General features: G+C 37.3%; 1 protein-coding gene across 2 annotated transcripts in view; it reads right to left on the minus strand.

The window, feature by feature from the left end:
- The window catches only part of LOC138692027 (zinc finger protein 664-like), a 105,572-nt gene that overhangs the window by 38,694 nt on the left and 45,084 nt on the right, over nucleotides 1-21,794 (minus strand). The window contains exons 1-2 of one of the 2 annotated variants that reach the window (XM_069814832.1): nucleotides 5,613-5,688; nucleotides 301-395 (exon numbers count right to left, since the gene is read on the minus strand). In XM_069814832.1, coding sequence (XP_069670933.1) covers nucleotides 301-390 — 90 coding nt within the window. In that variant the 5' untranslated portion in view covers nucleotides 391-395; nucleotides 5,613-5,688. Of the gene's footprint in view, nucleotides 1-300; nucleotides 396-5,612; nucleotides 5,689-21,794 lie in introns of those variants that run through there. The other variant, XM_069814835.1, reaches the window with a different exon arrangement.

A 21,794-nucleotide genomic window follows, 5' to 3' on the forward strand; every position in this document is an offset into this window, starting at 1 on the left:
TTCAAAATGAAGAGTCATTTATTAAAATGCGTTAAGCCATTTTCCCGTAATTTCCATTACCAGTTCAAATTACATATATATATAGATTTGCAGAAAATACGTAGTTATATGATTTTGTGAGAATATGTTTCATCTGATATAAATTGTGCTTTTACGCTTGAAACGTCACATTCAAAATTTTTTACTTTTCTTATTGTGTTTCATCACGTGCAAGAAAAATATTTAATTACAAATGTATCTGCGCCCTAGCTTTAAATGACACATTTAGAGAATAAGAAGTAATTGCTCTCAATATAGTACCTCAGATAAAGGCTCCTTCTCTTCTAGATCTGCGTTACTTGTGTGTATAGCCAGCGGATCGGACCCAGGTTCCATCTTGATCACGTCCATTACGACTGAAAAAGGAAATTAAGAATATTACATTAATATGCAGAAAGTGAGATATTCAGATAGACTTACTAGCTTCGCAATAATAACTGGATATCTGTGCAGTGTGTGTATTTCTGTGGGAATGGGCCAGAAAACAAACTATTACCACAAATACAAACCAATGTGTAAACGAGGACAGCTGAGCATGTGATTCTAGATGTTAGTTGGGTTAATTTTTTTAGGTTATTTTATGACGCTTTATCAACATCTCAGGTTATTTACCGTCTGAATGAGAAGGTAATAATACAGGTGAAATGAGTTCGAGGTCCATCACCGAAACTTACCCAGCATTTGCTCGTATTGGGTTGAGGGAAAACCCCGGAAAAAACCTCAACCAGGTAACTTGCCCCGACAGGGATTCGAACCTGGGCCACTTGGTTTCGCTGTCAGACGCGCTAACCTTTACTCCACAGGTGTAAAATAAGGTTTAATGTCTTAATGGTTATCACGATTGGTTTAAACATGCACTAAAACCAGATGTAAGTGCAAGTTTGAACCAATAAATTATTGAGATTTGCGATAAAATAATGAGTCTAGGAAATTGTATATTTAGTATGTAGAACTACATTTGTTTATAGATCTTTTGTTATATTATTAAGTTTCGTACCTGTGAACTATATCAATAAATCAATATGCCAATACTCCACAGGTGTGGACAGTGGGGTTAATATATCCCTGGAATAATATATAGGCAGTCTCATTTATCTAGTGCACCTACTATAACTTTTTTGTTTGCATAGGTAATGGGATTTTTGTTTTTGAGGGTTATGTTAGGACGAGGGGCTAACATGAGTGTGGAGATTTGGTGCATATAACTACATTATGGAACAAGAAACACGTCAAGTCTTCAATTCTTAAAATAGCACTAAATACTTCAATCATGTTACATTGATTACACGTATTAAGACGAGTTCAAAATGTATCACAATGTCACCTTCCTAATCAATAACAACAAAACGAAACAAAAACTTACTTCCAATGTCATAACGTTATGCTTCGAGAGTCACAGAAGATATTTCAAAGGGTAACCATTCACATTAATGCTCATTCGAAGGCATTCCCCGAAAGACCGTATGACTGCCCGGCATGTTGCTGGCAGAATGGACGCACAAGCCTATCGAATGCGTTGCTGCATGTCGTCTGGTGTTGTCACAATGTTCTGGTACACACTGTCCTCTACAGTTCCTCAGAGTAAGAAGTCGAATGGCGACAGGTCCGGAGAACGTAAAGGTCACTGTACGTGAATTGTGGCATCGACAGTTGTTGTTTGTTTACATGTTAGACAGCGAACACATGACGTGTACGGACATCAGTCGTTTTCGTTTTGTGTAAGTTAATGCACAAGATGAATAGGGCACCACAACAAACGGCACATTCTGATGACATTCATTTTGCATTTTGTTGTTGTCAGTGAAACTAAGAGAACAGCTGTGTGATATCATCTGTGATTCTGACATTAAAACTAAACTTTTACACTCCGTTTTAACAACCTATTGGATATCATTAACGTATGATTATCCTGGAGTTTCTCCCAGTAGTTACAATTATATTTCTATCGTGAAAAATGTCCATACATGAGTCTTTAAACGTCGCGATCGGAACTCAAGTAAATGAAATACAATTTATTCTATAACCGTCACAGACACGCACTTGTTATCGTCACTATGGCCTGTAACACACTTGCACAGTTTTCGCCAGCGAGAAATGTGTTGCGAGAAGAGTAAAAAACTGATAACATGGATTCAAATGGACGTCCACACAATGGAAGAGATTCTCGTCCGAGGCAAAAACCTCGCACGAGTTTCTCGCTGGAATCGGTAGCTCAGCGAAATTTCTTGACACATTTATCAAAGATGTTTGACATTTATATTCTTTATAACGACTGAATGTATAAAAAAAATCACAGGTGGCGATGAATTGTATTGTTTTTATTTGAAAATGAGGAAAGATGGCTGAAAATTGCTGTCAGAAACTTATCGAAATTGTACGATGTCACCCGTAGGCCTGTTTATAGGATAAACGGGATGAAAACTATAAAAACACGAAACTTAAAGAAGAGATCTGGAGACAAATATCAGATTATCTGAAAATAAATAGAGCTATATTTTATTTTGATGAGATGTAATAGTCTTGATTAAACATTTGAAATAATGTATCTATATGTCTTAACATTTTACGTAATTTTAATCAGAATATAACAAAGAATTCTCTATCATATCATGAATGGCAAAAAAAACTGTGGTCCATTGAACCTGAAATAACGCCTAAACGTATCGTCATCATTCAAATCGAAACCAGTGTCCAAAACTCGCCCTTATTTTCGTAAGATACAATTTGATTTTCAGATATTTCTGGCTTTAATTTTAGGCTTACTTCTTTTCATGAACAAAATATGTTCATGTAACTCAATTTTCTATGGTAAATGCGTGTTATTATTCGGTTGAGAAGCTCTTATCATCCGTCTGCTGTCCAAAAATCTGAAAGTTAGAATTTATAAAACAGTTATATTTCCGGTTCTTCTGTATGGTTGTGAAACTTGGACTCTCACTCTGAGAGAGGAACATAGGTTAAGGGTATTTGAGAATAAGGTTCTTAGGAAAATATTTGGGGCTAAGCGGGATGAAGTTACAGGAGAATGGAGAAAGTTACACAACACAGAACTGCACGCAATGAATTCTTCACCTGGCATAATTAGGAACATTAAATCCAGACGTTTGAGATGGGCAGGGCAAGTAGCACGTATGGGCGAATCCAGAAATGCATATAGAGTGTTAGTTGGGAGACCGGAGGGAAAAAGACCTTTAGGAAGGCCGAGACGTAGATGGGAGGATAATATTAAAATGGATTTAAGGGAGGTGGGGTATGATGATAGAGACTGGATTAATCTTGCACAGGATAGGGACCGCTGGCGGGCTTATGTGAGGGCGGCAATGAACCTTCGGGTTCCTTAAAAGCCATTTGTAAGTAAGTAACTCAATTTCCTCATCATCTGAATACTCAGATTCGACATAGCGTTCGTACGTAATTTGTAAAGTACGACAATATACTTACAGGTTATATATTTAACTACGACAATATTCATAAATACATAACCTATAATATTTCCCCCAACGAGTGATTACTATAATCAGAGAAATGCTTTCTGCATGAAGGCAGTGCATAGCTGATCATAGCGAGGTGTGATCTGTGATAGCAAGAACTCGTCAAGTGTGTGGAGGAAGGCTCTTCGCCTCTTTCTCGCAACACATTTCTCGCTAGCGAAAACTCTTCAAGTGTGTAACGGGCCTAAAACGGCTTCATTACTGCCTGGTATGCAAACTCATGAGCAGAGATAACCTGATTATATCGAAGCAGAGTGAGCATGAACCAAGTCCAAATACTGGACAAAGAAAGACGAAAAGCAGATCGAAAGAAAGCTTCCAAAATCTAGAACAAAACAAATAAAAATAAAAAACAGAATTAGAATGTGACAGAGTAGATTACTATTTATGACGATTGAATGTAGAAAAAGAGATCACAGGTGGCGATGAATTGTATTGTTTTTATTCGAAAATGAGGAAAGATGGCTGATAATTGCAGTCAGAAACTTATCGAAATTGTACGATGTCACCCGTAGGCCTATTTATATAATACACGGGATGAAAACTATAAAAACACGAAATTTAAAGAAGAAATCTGGACACAAATATCAGATTATCTGAAAATAAATACAGCTATATTTTATTTTGATGAGATTTAATAGTATTCATTAAACATTTGAAATAATGTATCTATATATCGTAACAGTTTATATAATTTTAATCAGAACACAGCAAAGAATCCTCTATCATATCATGAATGGCAAAAAAAAGTGTGGTCCATTCAACCTGAAATAACGCCTAAACGTATCATCATTAAAATCGAAATGAGTGTCCAAAACTCGCCCTTATTTTCGTAAGATACAATGTGATTTTCAGATATTTCTGGCTTCAGTTTTAGGCCTACTTCTTTTCGTGAACAATATATGTTCAGGTAACTCCATTTCCTCATCATCTGAATACTCAGATTCAACATAGCGTTCGTACGTAATTTGTAATAGGACAATATACTTACAGGTTATGTATTTAAGTACGACAATATTCATAAATACATAACCTATAATATTTCCCCCAACGAGTGATTACTATAATCAGAGAAATGCTTTCTGCATGAAGGCAGTGCATAGCTGATCATAGCGAGGTGTGATCTGTGATAGCAAGAACTCGTCAAGTGTGTGGAGGAAGGCTCTTCGCCTTTTTCGCGCAACAGATTTCTCGCTAGCGAAAACTCTTCAAGTGTGTTACGGGCCTAAAGTGTGTTGCGCCAAACATTGGTTAATGTCCAATTACTCCAAAGATGATGAATCCCTGGTCCACTATTTAAAAAGATTGAAACATAGTCAGTTTGGAATTAAAATTAAAGTTGACGATTGAATCCTTGTCTCATACAAACTCAAAAGGGTTATGAAGTATTATGTTAATCAGAATCTATCATGTGACTCACCTTGGTACAATTCAAGTTTCTTCATTACAATAAAGGTAACAAAACGTTAACAGGTTAACTTAGTTTCGTTGGGTTAGTAAGCGTTAGTTAAGGTCAAATTAGGTTAGTTTATTTTATAATAGTTTCAGTATACACATTCCTCACTGACAATTATATCTTGAAATACTAAAAAGAGCAGATTTGTCTGTGTATGCCCAATGCGCAACATCATGCTTACGAAAAGGCACTGTCGGTGCCAATAATTTATTTTGTGTGCATTTTGAATTTTGAAGTGAGAGGGAAAAGAAGGAATCCGTGTTCTGAAATTTATCCAAAAAACGTTCGAAAATCGTAAAGTGGTCATCTTTCAGAATTACCTTAAATACAATGTAACAATAGTTTTAGGTTGTTCTGTGGAAAGTACATGCTTTGTATTCTGTAGCCTACTATTTGTAGAACGAAATATTGCTCAAGGGGAAAATGACGCCTCCTTTGGTATAGTTTTGTAAAATTACCCAAATGACAATCAACACCGCTCATTACATTATTTTAACAAAACAATCAGGAAACATGAATAGGCCTAATACAGCATGTTCTTAATGATCGCAATAGCAATAAAACCTACATAAAATATAAATCACAAACTGGTGAGCGTGCAATAAATAATGAAAAAATATACGTACCGGTATCTTACGGAATAAATAACGGAGACCAAATTTATATAAGTGTATCTTCAACATACAGTGCAGTTAAGAGATCTTGATATCTGATCACATAGAAGGCCGTGACACACGGGTTACCGTGCGTTTTTTTTTTTCAACGCTTCTTGCCTTTGCGCAGCAAAATGAGGGACGAAGAAAAACACAATTAGGTCAGCTGACTGCAAAATGGTGGACAATTAATATTGACATATATTACTGCAGTAATAAATTTAATCTTAAAAGAACCGAACATGTTAAATAGTTTCGACTTCCATGATAATGACATAGAATTATTATTACTAGACGATTTTAACAATAATAAACGTTGCAAAAGACCAAAACATGCATTCCGTGCAGCAAACTCGTATATATATATTTTTTAATTTCTGTAAGTTATTTTACGACGCTTTATCAACATCTTAGGTTATTTAGCGTCTGAATGAGATGAAGGTGATAATGCCGGTGACGTGAGTCCAGGATCCAGCACCGAAAGTTACCCAGCATTTGCTCATATTGGATTGAGGGAAAACTCCGGACAAAACCTCAACCAGGTAACTTGCCCCGACCGGGAATGGAACCCGGGCCACCTGGTTTCGCGGCTAGACGCGCTAACCGTTACTCTACAGGTGTGGACGATAGTTATATATAATAGAAGTAATATAATACAGTTATATGAACACTTTTTAATGATTGAATAAAATTAATAAAATCGGTTACAAAACCATACATGTTTCGGAGGAATGCTCCTCCATCTTTAGTGGTAGTACAACGACGCTGGTACAGATGTTCGACCGCGTAACGTAGCTTAAGGAAGACTTTCATAGCTGATCGAAAAAATTTGACCGGGAGTGTACTTCGAGAATTTTATGAAGAAATTGTTTTCAGAACATGGGAGGGATAAAAATAAGCGGAAGAAGAATAAAGAGCATGAGATTTGCTGATGATATGGCGTTGTTAGCAGAAGAGACGACGATACTAACGGATATGCTACTGGACCTAAATGACAGCTGTGAGCATTATGGGATGAAGATAAATGCAAACAAAGCGAAGACCATGGCTGACGCAAAAAGAATAAAGAAGGTAATCTCGTGAATTCTAAATGAGACAGTAGAGCAAGTAGACTGCTTCAAATACTTGGGGTGTACTATAAGGAGTAACATGAACTGCTGCCAGGAAGTCAAATGGAGGATAGAAATGGCAAAGGAAGCTTTTAATAAGAACAGTAGCATCATCTGCCGACCTCTGGAAAAAGAACTAAGGAAGAGATTAATGAAATGCTTTATGTGGAGTGTTGCACTGTATGTGGCAGAAACATGGACATTACGACGAAGTGAAGAGAAACGAATAAAAGCATTTGAAAAGTGGATATGGAGAAGAATGGAGCATGTGAAGTGGACAGACAGAATAAGAAATGAAGCTGTGTTGGAAAGAGTGGGTGAAGAAATAATGATGCTGAAACTGATCAGGAAGAGGAAAAGGAAATGGTTCAGTCACTGGCTCAGAAGAAACTGCCTACTGAAGGATGGAGTGAAAGAAATGGTGGACTGGAGAAAAGTTCGGGTCAGAATAAGATATTAGATGATAGACGACATTAAGATATGTGAATCATATGCAGAGACCGAGGAAGGCAGAAAATAGGAAGGACTGGAAAATGCTGGGTTTGCAGTGAGAGACATGCCAACGGGCAGAAAACATGTATGTAGGTATACATGTATGTATATATATATATGTAAGTATATCCACAAATACATATATAATTTAGTCATCCTTCAGTTGAGTGTTGAAAACAGGGCAACAAAGATTTATACGGTACAACAAAGACAGCAGTGAGTTCAACATAGGTTGAAACTTAGTAGGATTCTCAATTTATCTGTCAGTTGTATATTTCAACAATTTCGTTATACCGATACAAAATTATGGAACACAAACCATTAAAATTCACATGTCAGAGAATATAATAAATAAAGGGTTATACCTTTATTCTTCAAATATAATGAGTCATGTTACTTAGGTCATTCTACATTGTTTCAATTCAACTTTTTGGCCCTATGATATTTTTTTGTTATTCACTTTATTCATGATATGATAGAGGATTCTTTGCTATATTCTGATCAAAATTACGTAAACTGTTAAGACATATAAGATACTGTATTTCAAATCTTTAATCAATACTATTAAATCTCATCAAAATAAAATATAGCCCTATTTATTTTCACTTAATCTGATATTTGTCTCCAGATTTCTTCTTTAAGTTTCGTGTTTTTATAGCATTCATCCCGTGTATCATATAAATATCCCTACGGGTGACATCGTGCAAGTTCTAAAAGTTTCTGACTGCAATTATCAGCCATTTTTCCTCTTTTCAAATAAAAATAAAACAATTAATCGCCACCTGTGATATCTTTTTCTACATTCAATCGTCATAAAGAGTATAAATGTCAAACATCTTTGATAAATGTGTCAAGAAAATTCGCTGAGCTACCTATTCCAGCGAGAAACTGGTCCGAGGTTTTTGCCTCGAGCGAGAATCTCTTCCAGTGCGTAGACGTCCATTTGAATCCATGTTATCAATCTTTGAATTTTCTCGCAACACATTTCTCGCTACCGAAAACACGTCATATGTGTTACGGGCCTAAGGGAAGTATATCACAAACAATAGCCAATATTCCGAAAACGAGGGGTCATTGGCCACCCATACCAGGTATGACTTCAAACAGTATGTCTTGTACTTTCATCTCACACAATCTTATTTCATTCGGTGATATGCAGACCGTCTCCTCTTCTTGTAAGCTAAGCTGTGTCCACACATTACGCAGTTCATAGCTCTCGCTGTAGTGTGTTACGTATCTTATGTACTTAATTTGTAAATTGGTGAAAAAGGGACCCAAGGTCTGAAATACATTTTATTGTCGACATACCACATTTGAATTTCTTGTTGTCTGTATGGTGGTATGCATCGTACCTTAAAACTATTCGGGAACGTTATCACTTCCCATCGCCATCGCCATCTCACCTGTACGTAAACATACATGGCTTTTGAGATTAGACCGAGTCACGGAACTCTTACCACAGAGATTTCACGTGTATGGCTTCTCGCCTGTGTGTACGCGCAAATGTATTTTTAGTGAGGCTGATACAACGAAGGATTTTTCACAAATGTAGCATACGAACGGCTTCTCCCCAGTGTGTGAGCGGACATGGCGTTTTAGACTTTCCAAATAAGAATAACGTTTACCACAAACATAACAATTGAACGTTTTATCGACAGCGTGCGTGCGTGAAACATGCCTTTTGAGAAGAACGGAATTGGAAAAGTATTTTCCACACACACTACAACTGCATCGCTTTTCAACGGCTTCCGTGCATTTATGCCCTCTCAGACTTTGCGAAAAAGAGAAACTTTTAAACAAATATTGCAATTGAATGGCTTCTCGCCGGTATGCTCATTGATATATCCCGATTTGTAAAAATTTTTTCCAAACACAACGCAACTGAATGGTCTCTGACCTGTGTAAACGTTCGTATGTCTTCTTAGATTCTCCACTAGCGAGAAGTGTTTTCCACAGACATCGCAAATGAAAGGCGCTTCGCCCGTGTGAACACTTGCGTGCCTTTTGAGCTGCACTGGTCCTGAGAAGCACTTTCCACAAACATCGCATCTGTGCAGCTCCTTGTCAGCAGGCTGCTGCTCATCTTGTGCGATATTGTCGCAGCAACCGGGCACTAGATTCTCACCAATAACTGCAATGCTGTGCAGAAGACGAGGTTTTAATATAAGCTATCTATTCTATACCAATAATAAATCTGTAACCGAAATTTTTCTGATAATTTACGCTTTACCAAAAATAATTCGACCTAACACGTGTAATTAACCATCCTGAAACCGAAAATCGCTTTTTTGGAATTTTTGTTTGTCTATCTGTTTGTCTGGATGTTTGTTATCTTTTCACGTGATAATGGCTGAACGGATTTCGAAGAAAATTCATATATAAATTAAGTACGTTGTAGCTTAGATTTTAGGCTATATGGCAATCAAAGAACATTATTTAAAAGGGGGGTTATAAGTGGGCCTGAATTAAATAAATCGAAATACGTCGCTTATTATTGATTTTTCTAAAAAATGTTACATCACAAAAGTTTCTTTAAAAATGATTTCCGATAGTTTTATTCTTTGCAACATTTTGATAGGACTGATATTTAAGGATATACAAGACTTTTAAAATAACAATGCAACACATTTTCAACACTGCCTCAGATTATAGCGTTGTTGTTCATACAGTAACTCTATGAAAAATGCAGAAACATACCTTCAACATAATACGTAACAAAACACATCATTACCCATTAAGTATGTGCCAATCAGCGTAAACTCAGTAAACTTTAAATCCTGTAAATACCAAGTGAAAAGAAACATGTTTATAACTAATCTATTATAAAATAAGTAATATTAGTAAATAAATCTTGAAAACCAACAAGGTGAGTATATGCACGTACAAATTATACTGTAGCAGACATTCCGAATCTTCAACGAAACTGAATCATTTAACGGGATCGCAAAACAGATGTTTACAATGAACTTGAAAATCAACGGCATAACTTTATTGATATAGCAGGCGTGACCCAACAATTTGGCCAAAGGAGTTCGAGGTCCTACGCTGAATTCTGCTTCAAATGGCTGAGGGAAGACCCCGGAAAAAGCCCAACCAGGATTTGAACCAGGATCCGGTCATTACGCTGTCCGTCATCCCACGGTGTAGAGTGCAATGCAGTGAACTGAGTACTCTAACTTCCTGCAAATTGTAACCGTTTTGTTCCGCTTTACATTTGCACAGTCAGCTACGTAGACTACTTCTAGATATTTAATCATTTTTCTTAATCACTAATATATACTGCATTAGTACGTTTTGTGAACATTGTGATATTTCTCTCACTCTTCTTGCACTTGTGCTTTTTGTATAAGTATCTGTAATTTTATTTCAATTTTTTATTTGCCTCTTCTTTCTGCATTTGTTTCTTGTATATGTCTATTTGTATTCTTGAGCTGTAGTGATAGAGAAGGCCTGATGGCAAATCCGCCAGATTAAATAGATCAAAAAGTAAATGAAGGTGTGAATAAATAAATAAATAAATAGGTAAATTAGTGAATAAATGAATAAATAAATAAGTAAATAATTAAAACGAAGAAATAACTAAGTAAATAAAAATAAGTTGTTAAATAATTAATAAACACATAAATAAGTAAATAAATAAACAAAATAACGCGCTAGAACATGAAATGCTTACACAAGACAGAAGTCCTGTTGCATGTATCACTGTCTGAAGTGAAGAAAGAGTAGCAACACATCTTGGTATACTATTTATGTATTAGTAAGCAAACTGAATTCTAATAAATATTAATCAATTTCTATTTGCCAGTATTTAATACTCGTCAAGATATAAAATAATAGGCCTAATCTCCTTTTGTAATATAAATGTAGGGAATAATAATATCTTAAAGATAGAAGATGTGAAAACGTTCGCATCTTTTATTGTATCGGTATTTCAACGTACTCGTGCGCTTGCGTATTGTCGTGCCGACGTCATCAACAATGGCCGACAGAAACGACAAGACGGATCGTTTCCATGGAAACACTGTGGTTTGCTTTTCTCGGAAGAATAGTTCGGTATGTCCGGAATGCGATCTGCGTTTCTTTTGATGAAGAAGGGAGGCTATCCCTTCACGGGGGCAGCTGCATTTGCTGGGGGCTCTCGTATGGGAGCCTTCCAGACGGCGGGAAGACCTGCGTATGCGGTTGGACCGCGGAAGGAAGGACCTGCGGGTGCGGAAGGCGGGCCCCGTTTTTCGTTCGGTAAGCCCGATTTGGTCAAAATTGTGGGGATCGTTGGGGCGATAGGGCTGGGGGGCTACTACCTCTGGAGTAGCGGCAGTCCAGGGGACAGGAGGGCTGCCTCCACGCCCCCTGAGCCTGTCCCTCCGCCTTCATCGCCTCAGCCTTCCCCAACACACCCCCGGTACTGTTCAAAATTCAAATACTTTTATGCTCCCACCTGCACTGAAATACACCCACAACAAGTGAGACGACGATCACGCCGGTCACGCCGCACACACCCACCGCCATCTTCTCCGCCTACACCAGTACCGCCACTACCCCCGCCACCCCCCCATGGTATTCTCAGGGATCCTGAGAAAGACCAGGGGGCCGACCGTCCGCGCCCGAGGGTCACGTTTGACCTTCCTCCTGAGGACCCTCAGGAGGAAGCGATGGCGGGACCTTCTACAGCGGGCGGCCTAGGCACTGACACTACCCCACCACACAATACAGACGATAGTCCTCCCCAGTCAAGTCGGCAGGATGAGTCCAGTACGGACAGTGACAACTCTGACTCGGGCATTATGTCGGAGGAAAAGAGACCCTTTGAACCCTTTCGACTTTGGAAAAAAACCCCGAACGAGGAAGCTTTGGAAAAAGTTTTCGAGTATTCTAGAAAACCGTCTGAACGGAAGTAGGGGAACACTTCCGCGGCTGCGGTCCTGGATCCAAATTCTGGTCGACCTGGTTGGCGAGTTGGTATAGCGCTGGCCTTCTCTGCCCAAGGTTGCAGGTTCGATCCCGGGCCAGGTCGATGGCATTTAAGTGTGCTTAAATGCGACAGGCTCATGTCAGTAGATTTACTGGCATGTAAAAGAACTCCTGCGGGACAAAATTCCGGCACACCGGCGACGCTGATATAACCTCTGCAGTTGCGAGCGTCGTTAAATAAAAAACATAACATTTAGGCCTATATATTGTCGACCTGGTTGGCGAGTTGGTATAGCGCTGGCCTTCTACGCCCAAGGTTGCGGGTTCGATCCCCGGCCAAGTCGATGGCATTTAAGTGTGCTTAAATGCGACAGGCTCATGTCAGTAGATTTAATGGCATGTAAAAGAACTCCTGCGGGACAAAATTCCGGCACACCGGCGACGCTGATATAACCCCTGCTTTTGCGAGCGTCGTTAAATAAAACCAAATTTTCTAAAAAAAAAAAAAAAATAAATAAATAAAAAAATAAAAAATAATAAAAAATAAAAAAAATTGCAAACCACAAAAATTTAATGCACTGCCCAATGGTAGGGAGGTTGGGAAGGGCAGGGCGGAACTCGACATGCAGCCACCTCCACGTGGTGAGTTCTGGGTTGTTTCAGTTCATACGGAATGAAACAAGCGAAGAGCTGCATCTCAACTGTGAAAGGTGTTACAAAAATTCATACAAGGTGGAAAATGTTCAATAACAGTAAGTTCACGCACTAAATGCATAAGATTAAATAACAGAAGCTTCCTTCTCCATTTCTTTATTTTTATTTAGTAAGAAATCGATTTTGTTTCTAGGAAAGGTCGCTATACCGCAGTGAATTCAGTAGCAGTTGCAACAGACGGCAACACTCTTCCCTGCAGCACAGATGGCAGTCACGAGGAGATCGCCCTCACACCCTGTACCCGCCGTGCTCTGGCTTAAGATGAATGTAACAAAAACATTATCGTCGTTGTTCCTACAATATCTCCTATGTGCAAAATATAATTTTTTCAGTAGGAAGAATAAACACATTTATTAGTGGGATATTGTTCATTTATTTATTCTCCACATTTAAATACCATCTCTGTGCAGTCAGACTACATAATTGATAACAATAATCTACGCTTAATAAGCCAGCGTGTCACAACTTCAAAAATATATGCTTAATATTCACATAGGAGATTACATGTTCCTCTACTTCACATGGGAGGAATTGCATTGCATAGGCTACAATATAACAAGCGGTAGTAACGCGTATACAGTTACAATGCGACTGACAATATGATTTTAATTAAACAATTTAAATTGTTCAAAGTGTAATATTTTTTGGTGTGTATTAAGAGTCATAAAGCGAATAGCACTCGACCGACTGCGCCATCCAGACCGACTACTTCACTTTGCTTATCCCCTCTTCACCTTTGTGTGTCCTCATTTTCATAGCTCTCCGTGTATAAATATTAGAGATATTTTATTTAGTTGGTACTATTCTAATACACATTTCTATTGTGACGAGAAACGACCAGTAGATTTTATCCAGTGTCCTCTCATTCATTGCAAGCTTGTTTTGCTTTAAAACTCCAAGTTGAGAAATTAAAATCTGTAGTTTGAAGTGATCCCCATTCGAGGTAGGATGCAAAAAGGCTGGAAAATAGTCCCTAATGTCGGCTTTAGGCATAGTAAAGGTCATGTAGCACGTATGGGCGAATCCAGAAATGCATATAGAGTGTTAGTGGGAGGGCGCAGAATAAAAAAAGGCATTCGGGAATGCCGAAACGTAGATGGAAGGATAACTTAATATTAAAATGGATTTGAGGGAGGTGGAATATAACAGAGACTGGATTAATCTCGCAAAGGAGAGGGACAGATAGCGGGCTTATTTGAGGGCACAATGCACCTCCTGGTTTCTTAAAAGCCGTAAGTATATAGGTCATGTTACATGTTTGATCATTGAATGAGCAGGCAGTATAAGCATCTGACAAAAACAGTACGCACATTTACCCTACATTTCCTACTTTGTTTTTTATTGCAAAACAAAATTTTGGCTATAAGTAAACTTAAGGTGAATTCAATGTTGCGACTGGAGTATCTACAATTTAGCCATTCATTGCAAAGTATCTGCTCAAGTAGGTAATCTAAAAACGTGGTGTTATTTTTCACAGCAAAGACCTGCTACAACGTCAATAATTTTGTATGTATGTATTTTCAAATTATACCGGTATTAAAAACTAATTTTACATAATTCGCATACACAAATCTCTCTGTTGTTTATAAAATGAAATTAAAAATTGTAATATCAGGATCAAATTCTAGCGCGGAATAGAGAGACAAAAACATAGAAAAGTCACAATATACATACTTTGTAGACTAACATTTAAACACCATAATAAGATATTTAACAAGTAGGATACATAAAGATGATTATTATAAAGTTGATAAGAATGATATATGTTATAATTTGAGATAACTTATATAATAAATTCAGAATGAAGAAAAGATTATGTTGAGAATGAAGATAGATTATTATATTATTATTATTATTATTATTATTATTATTATTATTATTATTATTATTATTATTATTAGCTCAGTTGGTAGAGCAGCTGGCTACGGACTGAAAGATCCGAGGTTCGATGCTAGGTGGTGACAGGATTTTTTCTCGTTGCCAAACTTTCAGAACGGCCCCGAGGTTCACTCAGCCTCCTATAAAATTGAGTACCGGGTCTTTCCCGGGGGTAAAAGGCGGTCAGAGCGTTGTGCCGACCACACCACCTCATTCTAGTGCCGAGGTCATGGATAGCATGGGGATCTACCTCCATGCTCCGCAATTGCCATCATGGCATGTTAGGGGGTACCTTTACCTTTATTATTATTATTATTATTACTATTATTATTATTATTATTATTATTATTATTATTATTAACGTCATTAGCAGCAAATCATATAGATATTTTAACGAAAATATAAAATTGACAGAAATGATATAATGTACATAAAGAGAACAAATAAACTTGTTTTAAAATATATGATACATAATTTAAACTAGGGAACTCTGTCCTATGACTATTTGAATCAGGAATCGAAAATTTCATTGCTACAAGACGGCAATTCTAGCTGAAGTTTTATTATCGAATAATATAGACATGGGCCATTATTTGCACTACAGGTATGTACAGTTGTCAAAAGAAAAAGTGGCCGCTCTCCAGAAGCAAAGTTCCCTTCGGGTATCTTCGCTACAATTCGGAGACAGGCGATGTTACATGTTGTTGTACCACGTTACCTGATATCTACAGTTATAATTCAAGTATTCTTTGTGTTACTTAATAGCGTAATGATAGCGTTCCTGCCTCTTATCCGGGAGGTCCTGCGTTCGAATACAACCAAGTGCTTTTTATGTTCTTTTTTGTATTGTTTTTAAGACAGAGATACAAAACATACTTAATTGCTCCTTTCTCTTTTTATGATTATTTTAGTAATTAACATCAGGTTCATGAATGTGTTATGTCATGACATTATCATTATTTATTATGACATTATGGCTGCAAATGTGACGTTACACAGGGAGGTCAGACCTGGCAATCGAGCACAGCCGTCGCTTTAAACTTAGTTATGGTGACAAAGATTGCGCGATTTTTGTTTTAATCTACGCGAAAGAAATATGCAATAGAATGCCGGGCTGTGTTATGTATGGCTACAACAGCCACTCGAAGAAAACGAAATGAACCAACATAAGATACTACGGATTTCCGAAGGACAATGACGTAGCGACTAGCGAGCTCGAGGATCACTGTCGAAGGGCGGACAAGTTCAATTTATAAGACGCTAAATTACGATTTTTAAAACAAGGATGTTTGTTCTGACATTACAATAACTTCATAAAAGTAATACACTTGTTAAAGTCTTTCTCACAGCAGTAGAAACATTTGAATGTATGCATTTACAAATATATTGCATATTATGGATGTGGAATTAATAATAATGATTATTATTATTATTATTATTATTACTATTATTATTAATGTTATTTTGTTGTGCTTGTCCATTAATTTATTTTCACCTTCAGTGCACACAGTCCGTATAGGTCAGTTTCTATCTGATACTTTTCCAATTTACTGCGGGCTAACTTCGCTTTAGAATATGCCATTAGGAAAGTTCAGGATTACAGGCAGGGTTTGGAATTGAACGGGTTACATCAGCTTCTTGTCTTTGCGTATGACGTGAATATGTTAGGAGAAAATCCACAAACGATTAGGGAAAACACGGAAATTTTACTTGAAGCAAGTAAAGCGATCGGTTTAGGAGTAATTTCCCGAAAAGACAAAGTATATGATTATGTCTTGTGGTACCAGAATATTGTACGAAATGGAAATATACAAATTGGAGATTTATCCTTCGAAGGGGTGGAAAAATTCAAATATCTTGGAGCAAAAGTAACAAATATAAATGACACTCGGGAGGAAATTAAAGGCAGAATAAAAATGGGAAATGCGTGTTATTATTCCGTTGAGAAGCTTTTATCATCTAGTCTGCTGTCAAAAAATCAGAAAGTTAGAATTTATAAAACAGTTATATTACCGGTTGTACTGTATGGTTGTGAAATTTGGACTCTCACTCAGAGAGAGTACCATAGGTTAAGGGTGTTTGAGAATAAGGTGCTTAGGAAAATATTTGGGGCTAAGAGGGATGAAGTTACAGGAGAATGGAGAAAGTTACACAACGCAGAACTGCACGCATTGTATTCTTCATCTGACATAATTAGGAACATTAAATCCAGACGTTTGAGAAGGGCAGGGCATGTAGCACGTATGGGCGAATCCAGAAATGCATATAGAGTGTTAGTTGGGAGACCGGAGGGAAAAAGACCTTTGGGGAGACCGAGACGTAGATGGGAGGATAATATTAAAATGGATTTGAGGGAGGTGGGATATGATGATAGAGACTGGATTATTTTTGCTCAGGATAGGGACCAATGGCGGGCTTATGTGAGGGCGGCAATGAACCTTCGGGTTCCTTAACAGCCAGTAAGTAAGTAAGTGCACAATGTTATTGCTGTATCGTAAGCATATTATCATTGTTCATAATTATAATGTCCCGTAACAAATATTTATTTTCATCAACGATGCCTTCGAGTAATATAATCAAGATCAGAACCGCCTCAACGTAATGCTTTACTGAAGGCAAGGCTGGATATTGGTCCCAGCGAGACGTCATCTGTGCAAGTAAGAGGGGACGATAGCTGCGTACCGCCTCGCCAGTATTCTTCCACCAAGGGACATACATAAGTGTTCTGCCCATGGGCAGGTCTTTCTATGCAAACCCAACATTCTTCAATCTTTCCTATTTTCTGCCTTCCTCTTAGTCTCCGCACATAATCCACATATCTTAATGTCGTCTATTATTTGATATCTTCTTCTGCCCCGAACCCTTCTCCCGTTCACCGTTCCTTCCAGTGCATCCCTCAGTAGACAGTTTCTTCTCAACCAGTGACCCAACCAATTCCTTTTTCTCTTTCTAATCAGTTTCACCATCATTCTTTCTTCATCCACTTTTTCCAACACAGCTGCATTTCTTATTCTGTCTGTTCACTTCACACGTTCCATTTTTCTCCACATCCACATTTCAAATGCTTCTATTCGTTTCTCTTCATATCATCGTAATGTCCACGTTTATTCCTCATACACTGCCACACTCCACACAAAACACTTCACTAGTCTATTCCTTAGTTCTTTTTCCAGAGGTCCCCAGAAGTTGCTCCTTTTTCTGTTAAAAGCTTCCTTTGCTCATCTTTGCGATTTTTCTTGGGATAAATAAATGCGCTAACATCCCATTGCCTTCCGCACACCACTGTCTCTTTCCAATCTTAACAGAACACAGGGGCCCAAGCGTGGCGGTGAGAGAGTGGATTTGACTAATTGGGCCCTCCGGACTTCACCGAAATTCACCGCAAGGGATAAATATTAGTTCTATCAGGATTTTTGACCTGATCAGAACCGGGAAATCCCAATTAGCCTTTGCCCCCCGCATCCTGGACGAACTTGTACAAATCGTCGGAAAATTTTGGAGGGGAATTGGGCCACTTTTTCCGCAAATGTTTCTTTACTTGTGCCCGCGCAGTTCAGTCGGAAAAACACCGGAATTTAGATGTAAGCGTCTGAGATTCAATTCCTCGTCACTCCTTTTCATGTTATTGTGTTTGAAGATAGTGTAATATAATAATATAAAAAGAAAAAACTAACACCAGTATTATGCAAGTGTATTGTTCCAAACCTAATATTAAATTTATGTTATTTATGTCGCTTAAGAACGATAACAGAATATAAATAACTTCAATATTATTATACAGGATCATAAAGAATGATAGCAATATAAATGGTAAATATCGGTTTGTTTAATTAATATAGGATATTATATAATATATAATTAATTATTTAAGGCGGTCTTGGATCTGTGTGGAGGACGGTTGAACTTCATTAGTAGAAGGGGTAGGAGTGAAGTATATTCGAAAACTCAAGTGCAATAAAAATTGAAGTAAAAATAAAATGATGTCCCCGTAGTAAACCATTCGATGTGTAGATTTAATGTTCAATTAAAGTAACACTTTTATTTCATGGGTTTGAGCTACAAAATTAATTAGGTTTTCATTACAGACATTTCATTTAAGAATATTTATATACTTGGTTAATACTAAAAACATTAAATTCGGAATGGATCAAGTTTGTTGAAACGAATTGAGTGAATCACAAAATTTATCAGGAACACGCGTAACTTATTCCTGAGTTCGTTGTGCGCAAGAAAGTGGCTTGTATTCAGAGTGTTAAGAATATATTTCTCTTTAGAGAGCCGATCACTGAGAATCAAACCGTAACCCGTCTCCACCTAAGCTACTTATGAAATTTATGCCCAGCTAACATCTACACAAGCGATTCAAATATTTCCGGGTAGGTGAATCTAATCAGGACGCGAAGTCTAAAAACAAATTTGCTGTTGAAGTTGTTGTTCGCACTAAGAACAAACTATCAGGTAGAAATATAATACAATGTAAAGTAATGACAAAGATTATTTTCTCACTCTTCTATACATAGCAAAATAGCTGTAAGAGAAATAGGCCTAAAACTAGCATCGGTCTGTTCTTTTCAGTGCGTGTTGGTAATTTGCTGGATTGTGTTTGCAAGCGCTGGGTTATATACGTCTATTTGATATTGCTTTTATTTATGTTTACTTAATTATTAGTCTTCTTACTTTAGTAATACTTAAATTGCAACAGCGAAATAAATATACTCCTATGAAGAACACATCTATGCAACGAATATTGGAAACGTGTAGTTGGTCTATTTCATTTCGAAAATTGATTCCATAGTAACATCAGAACAATGCATTTAGGTTACAATGTTAAGCGGTGTTAATGCGGAGCTTCTCCAACCGCCCCACAGTGGTCTAGAATGCAAATTTAGCGGGACATGATAACAACTTTTCAGCTACCTAACAGATTATTATGAAATTTTACACAGTAGTTACTGGTAGCATATATGTTTTGCAAGCAAGCTCTCGTTACGAAGGTATAAGGGAAATACCCATTATAGGGGGGCGCATTTAGACAAAATTAGAAACTCTTCTCCTATCTGACAGATTTTTATGAAATTTTACAAAGCAGTTACAAGTAGCATATATGTTTTGTACACAAGCTCTGATTACGTTCGTATAAGGGGAACTACCCCTTATAGGGGGCGCAATAAGACAAAATTAGTAACTTTTCTCCTATTTAACAGATTTTTATGAAATTTTACAAAGTAGTTACAGGTAGCATGTATGTTTTGTATACAACCTCTCGTTACGTTGGTATAAGGGGAACTACCCCTTATAGGGGGGCGCAATTAAACACAATTAGTAACTTCTCTCCTATTTGATAGATTTGTATGAGATTTAACAAAACAGTTACAAGGAACATATATGTTTTGTATACAAGCTCTGATTACATTCGTATTAGGGGAACTACCCCTTATAGGGGGCGCAATTAGACAAAATTAGTAACTTTTCTCCTATTTAACAGATTTTTATGAAATTTTACAAAGTAGTTACAGGTAGCATGTATGTTTTGTATACAACCTCTCGTTACGTTCGTTAAGGGGAACTACCCCTTATAGGAGGGCGCAATTAAACACAATTAGTAACTCCTCTTCTATTTGATAGATTTATATGAGATTTTACAAAACAGTTACAAGGAACATATATGTTTTGTATAAAAGCTCTGATTACATTCGTATAAGGGGAACTACCCCTTTTAGGGGGCACAATTAGACAAAATTAGTAACTTTTCTCCTATTTAACAGATTTTTATGAACTTTTGCAAAGTAGTTACAGGTAGCAGGTATGTTTTGTGTACAACCTCTCGTTACGTTGGTATAAGGGGAACTACCCCTTATCGGGGGGCGCAATTAAACACAATTAGTAACTTCTCTCCTATTTGATAGATTTGTATGAGATTTTACAAAACAGTTACAAGGAAGATATAAGTTTTGTATACTAGCTCAGAGTACGTTCGTATAAGGAGAACTACCCCTTTTAGGGGGCACAATTAGACAAAATTAGTAACTTTTCTCCTATTTAACAGATTTTTATGAAATTTTACAAAGTAGTTACAGGTAGCATGTATGTTTTGTATACAAGCTCGCATTACGTTGGTCTAAGTGTAACTACCCCTTATAGGGGGGCGCAATTAGACAAAATTAGTAACTTTTGTCCTATCTGACAGGTTTTTATGAAATTTTATACAGTAGTTACACTTAGTACATTTGTTTTGTGTACAAACTCTGTTTACGTTGGTATGAGCAGAAGTGCCCCTTACAGGGGGATGCATTTAGACAAAATTTTATGGGGGGGGGGAAATATAACATTTTAGGTACTATTGCACCTTTTCAACACTCGGAAAGCTTATTTGGTACATAATTAACAAGCTGTCACCTTGAATTCCCTGAATAATACTGCGGAAGTACATTCGGTTCACAGATATTAAAATAACTGCAACCGAGAAAAATTGCACTACTGCACCTCGAAAGAATAGTGCTCATAAATTAGTACTTCCGCAAATCTGCGCACCTTAAGACAAGATTTAAAATAGAGGTAGACAGTGGAGGAAGTGAAAAAAATATATATTTTTGGACGAACCAAAGGGTTTTTTTTTCCTCCACCTTAGCAAAGTCTGCACTCTATGGTTAAATTTATATTTTGTCCCGTGTCCATTCATGCTAATCTGACATGCTATAATAACATTAAATGTAACACAAACAAACAGTGTTACATACCTAAAGAACTACTTGACATGTTGGTACCAAATATGAACGGAATCGACCACTTACAACAGAGATACAGCACAAGGAAAACGGCAGACTCGCGGCGCTTGCTGAGTAAGAATGCTGGGTGGCGAAATGTGGCATGTTACCGGCTTCTTATCTCGCTATGCAGCCACCTCCGCTGATTAAGATTATCAATTCAGTGTTACTCAGTTACATAGGAAAAATAATTTAAGGGTTTAATTTCATTATTTTATATGTCATATTTCTCCATTTGTCCTCCTAAATATGGATTTTAGACCACTGTCTCGCTGCATCTGTACTAA

The sequence above is a fragment of the Periplaneta americana genome, chromosome 16 (genome assembly GCF_040183065.1).
Source record: "Periplaneta americana isolate PAMFEO1 chromosome 16, P.americana_PAMFEO1_priV1, whole genome shotgun sequence".
NCBI lineage: Eukaryota > Metazoa > Arthropoda > Insecta > Blattodea > Blattidae > Periplaneta > Periplaneta americana.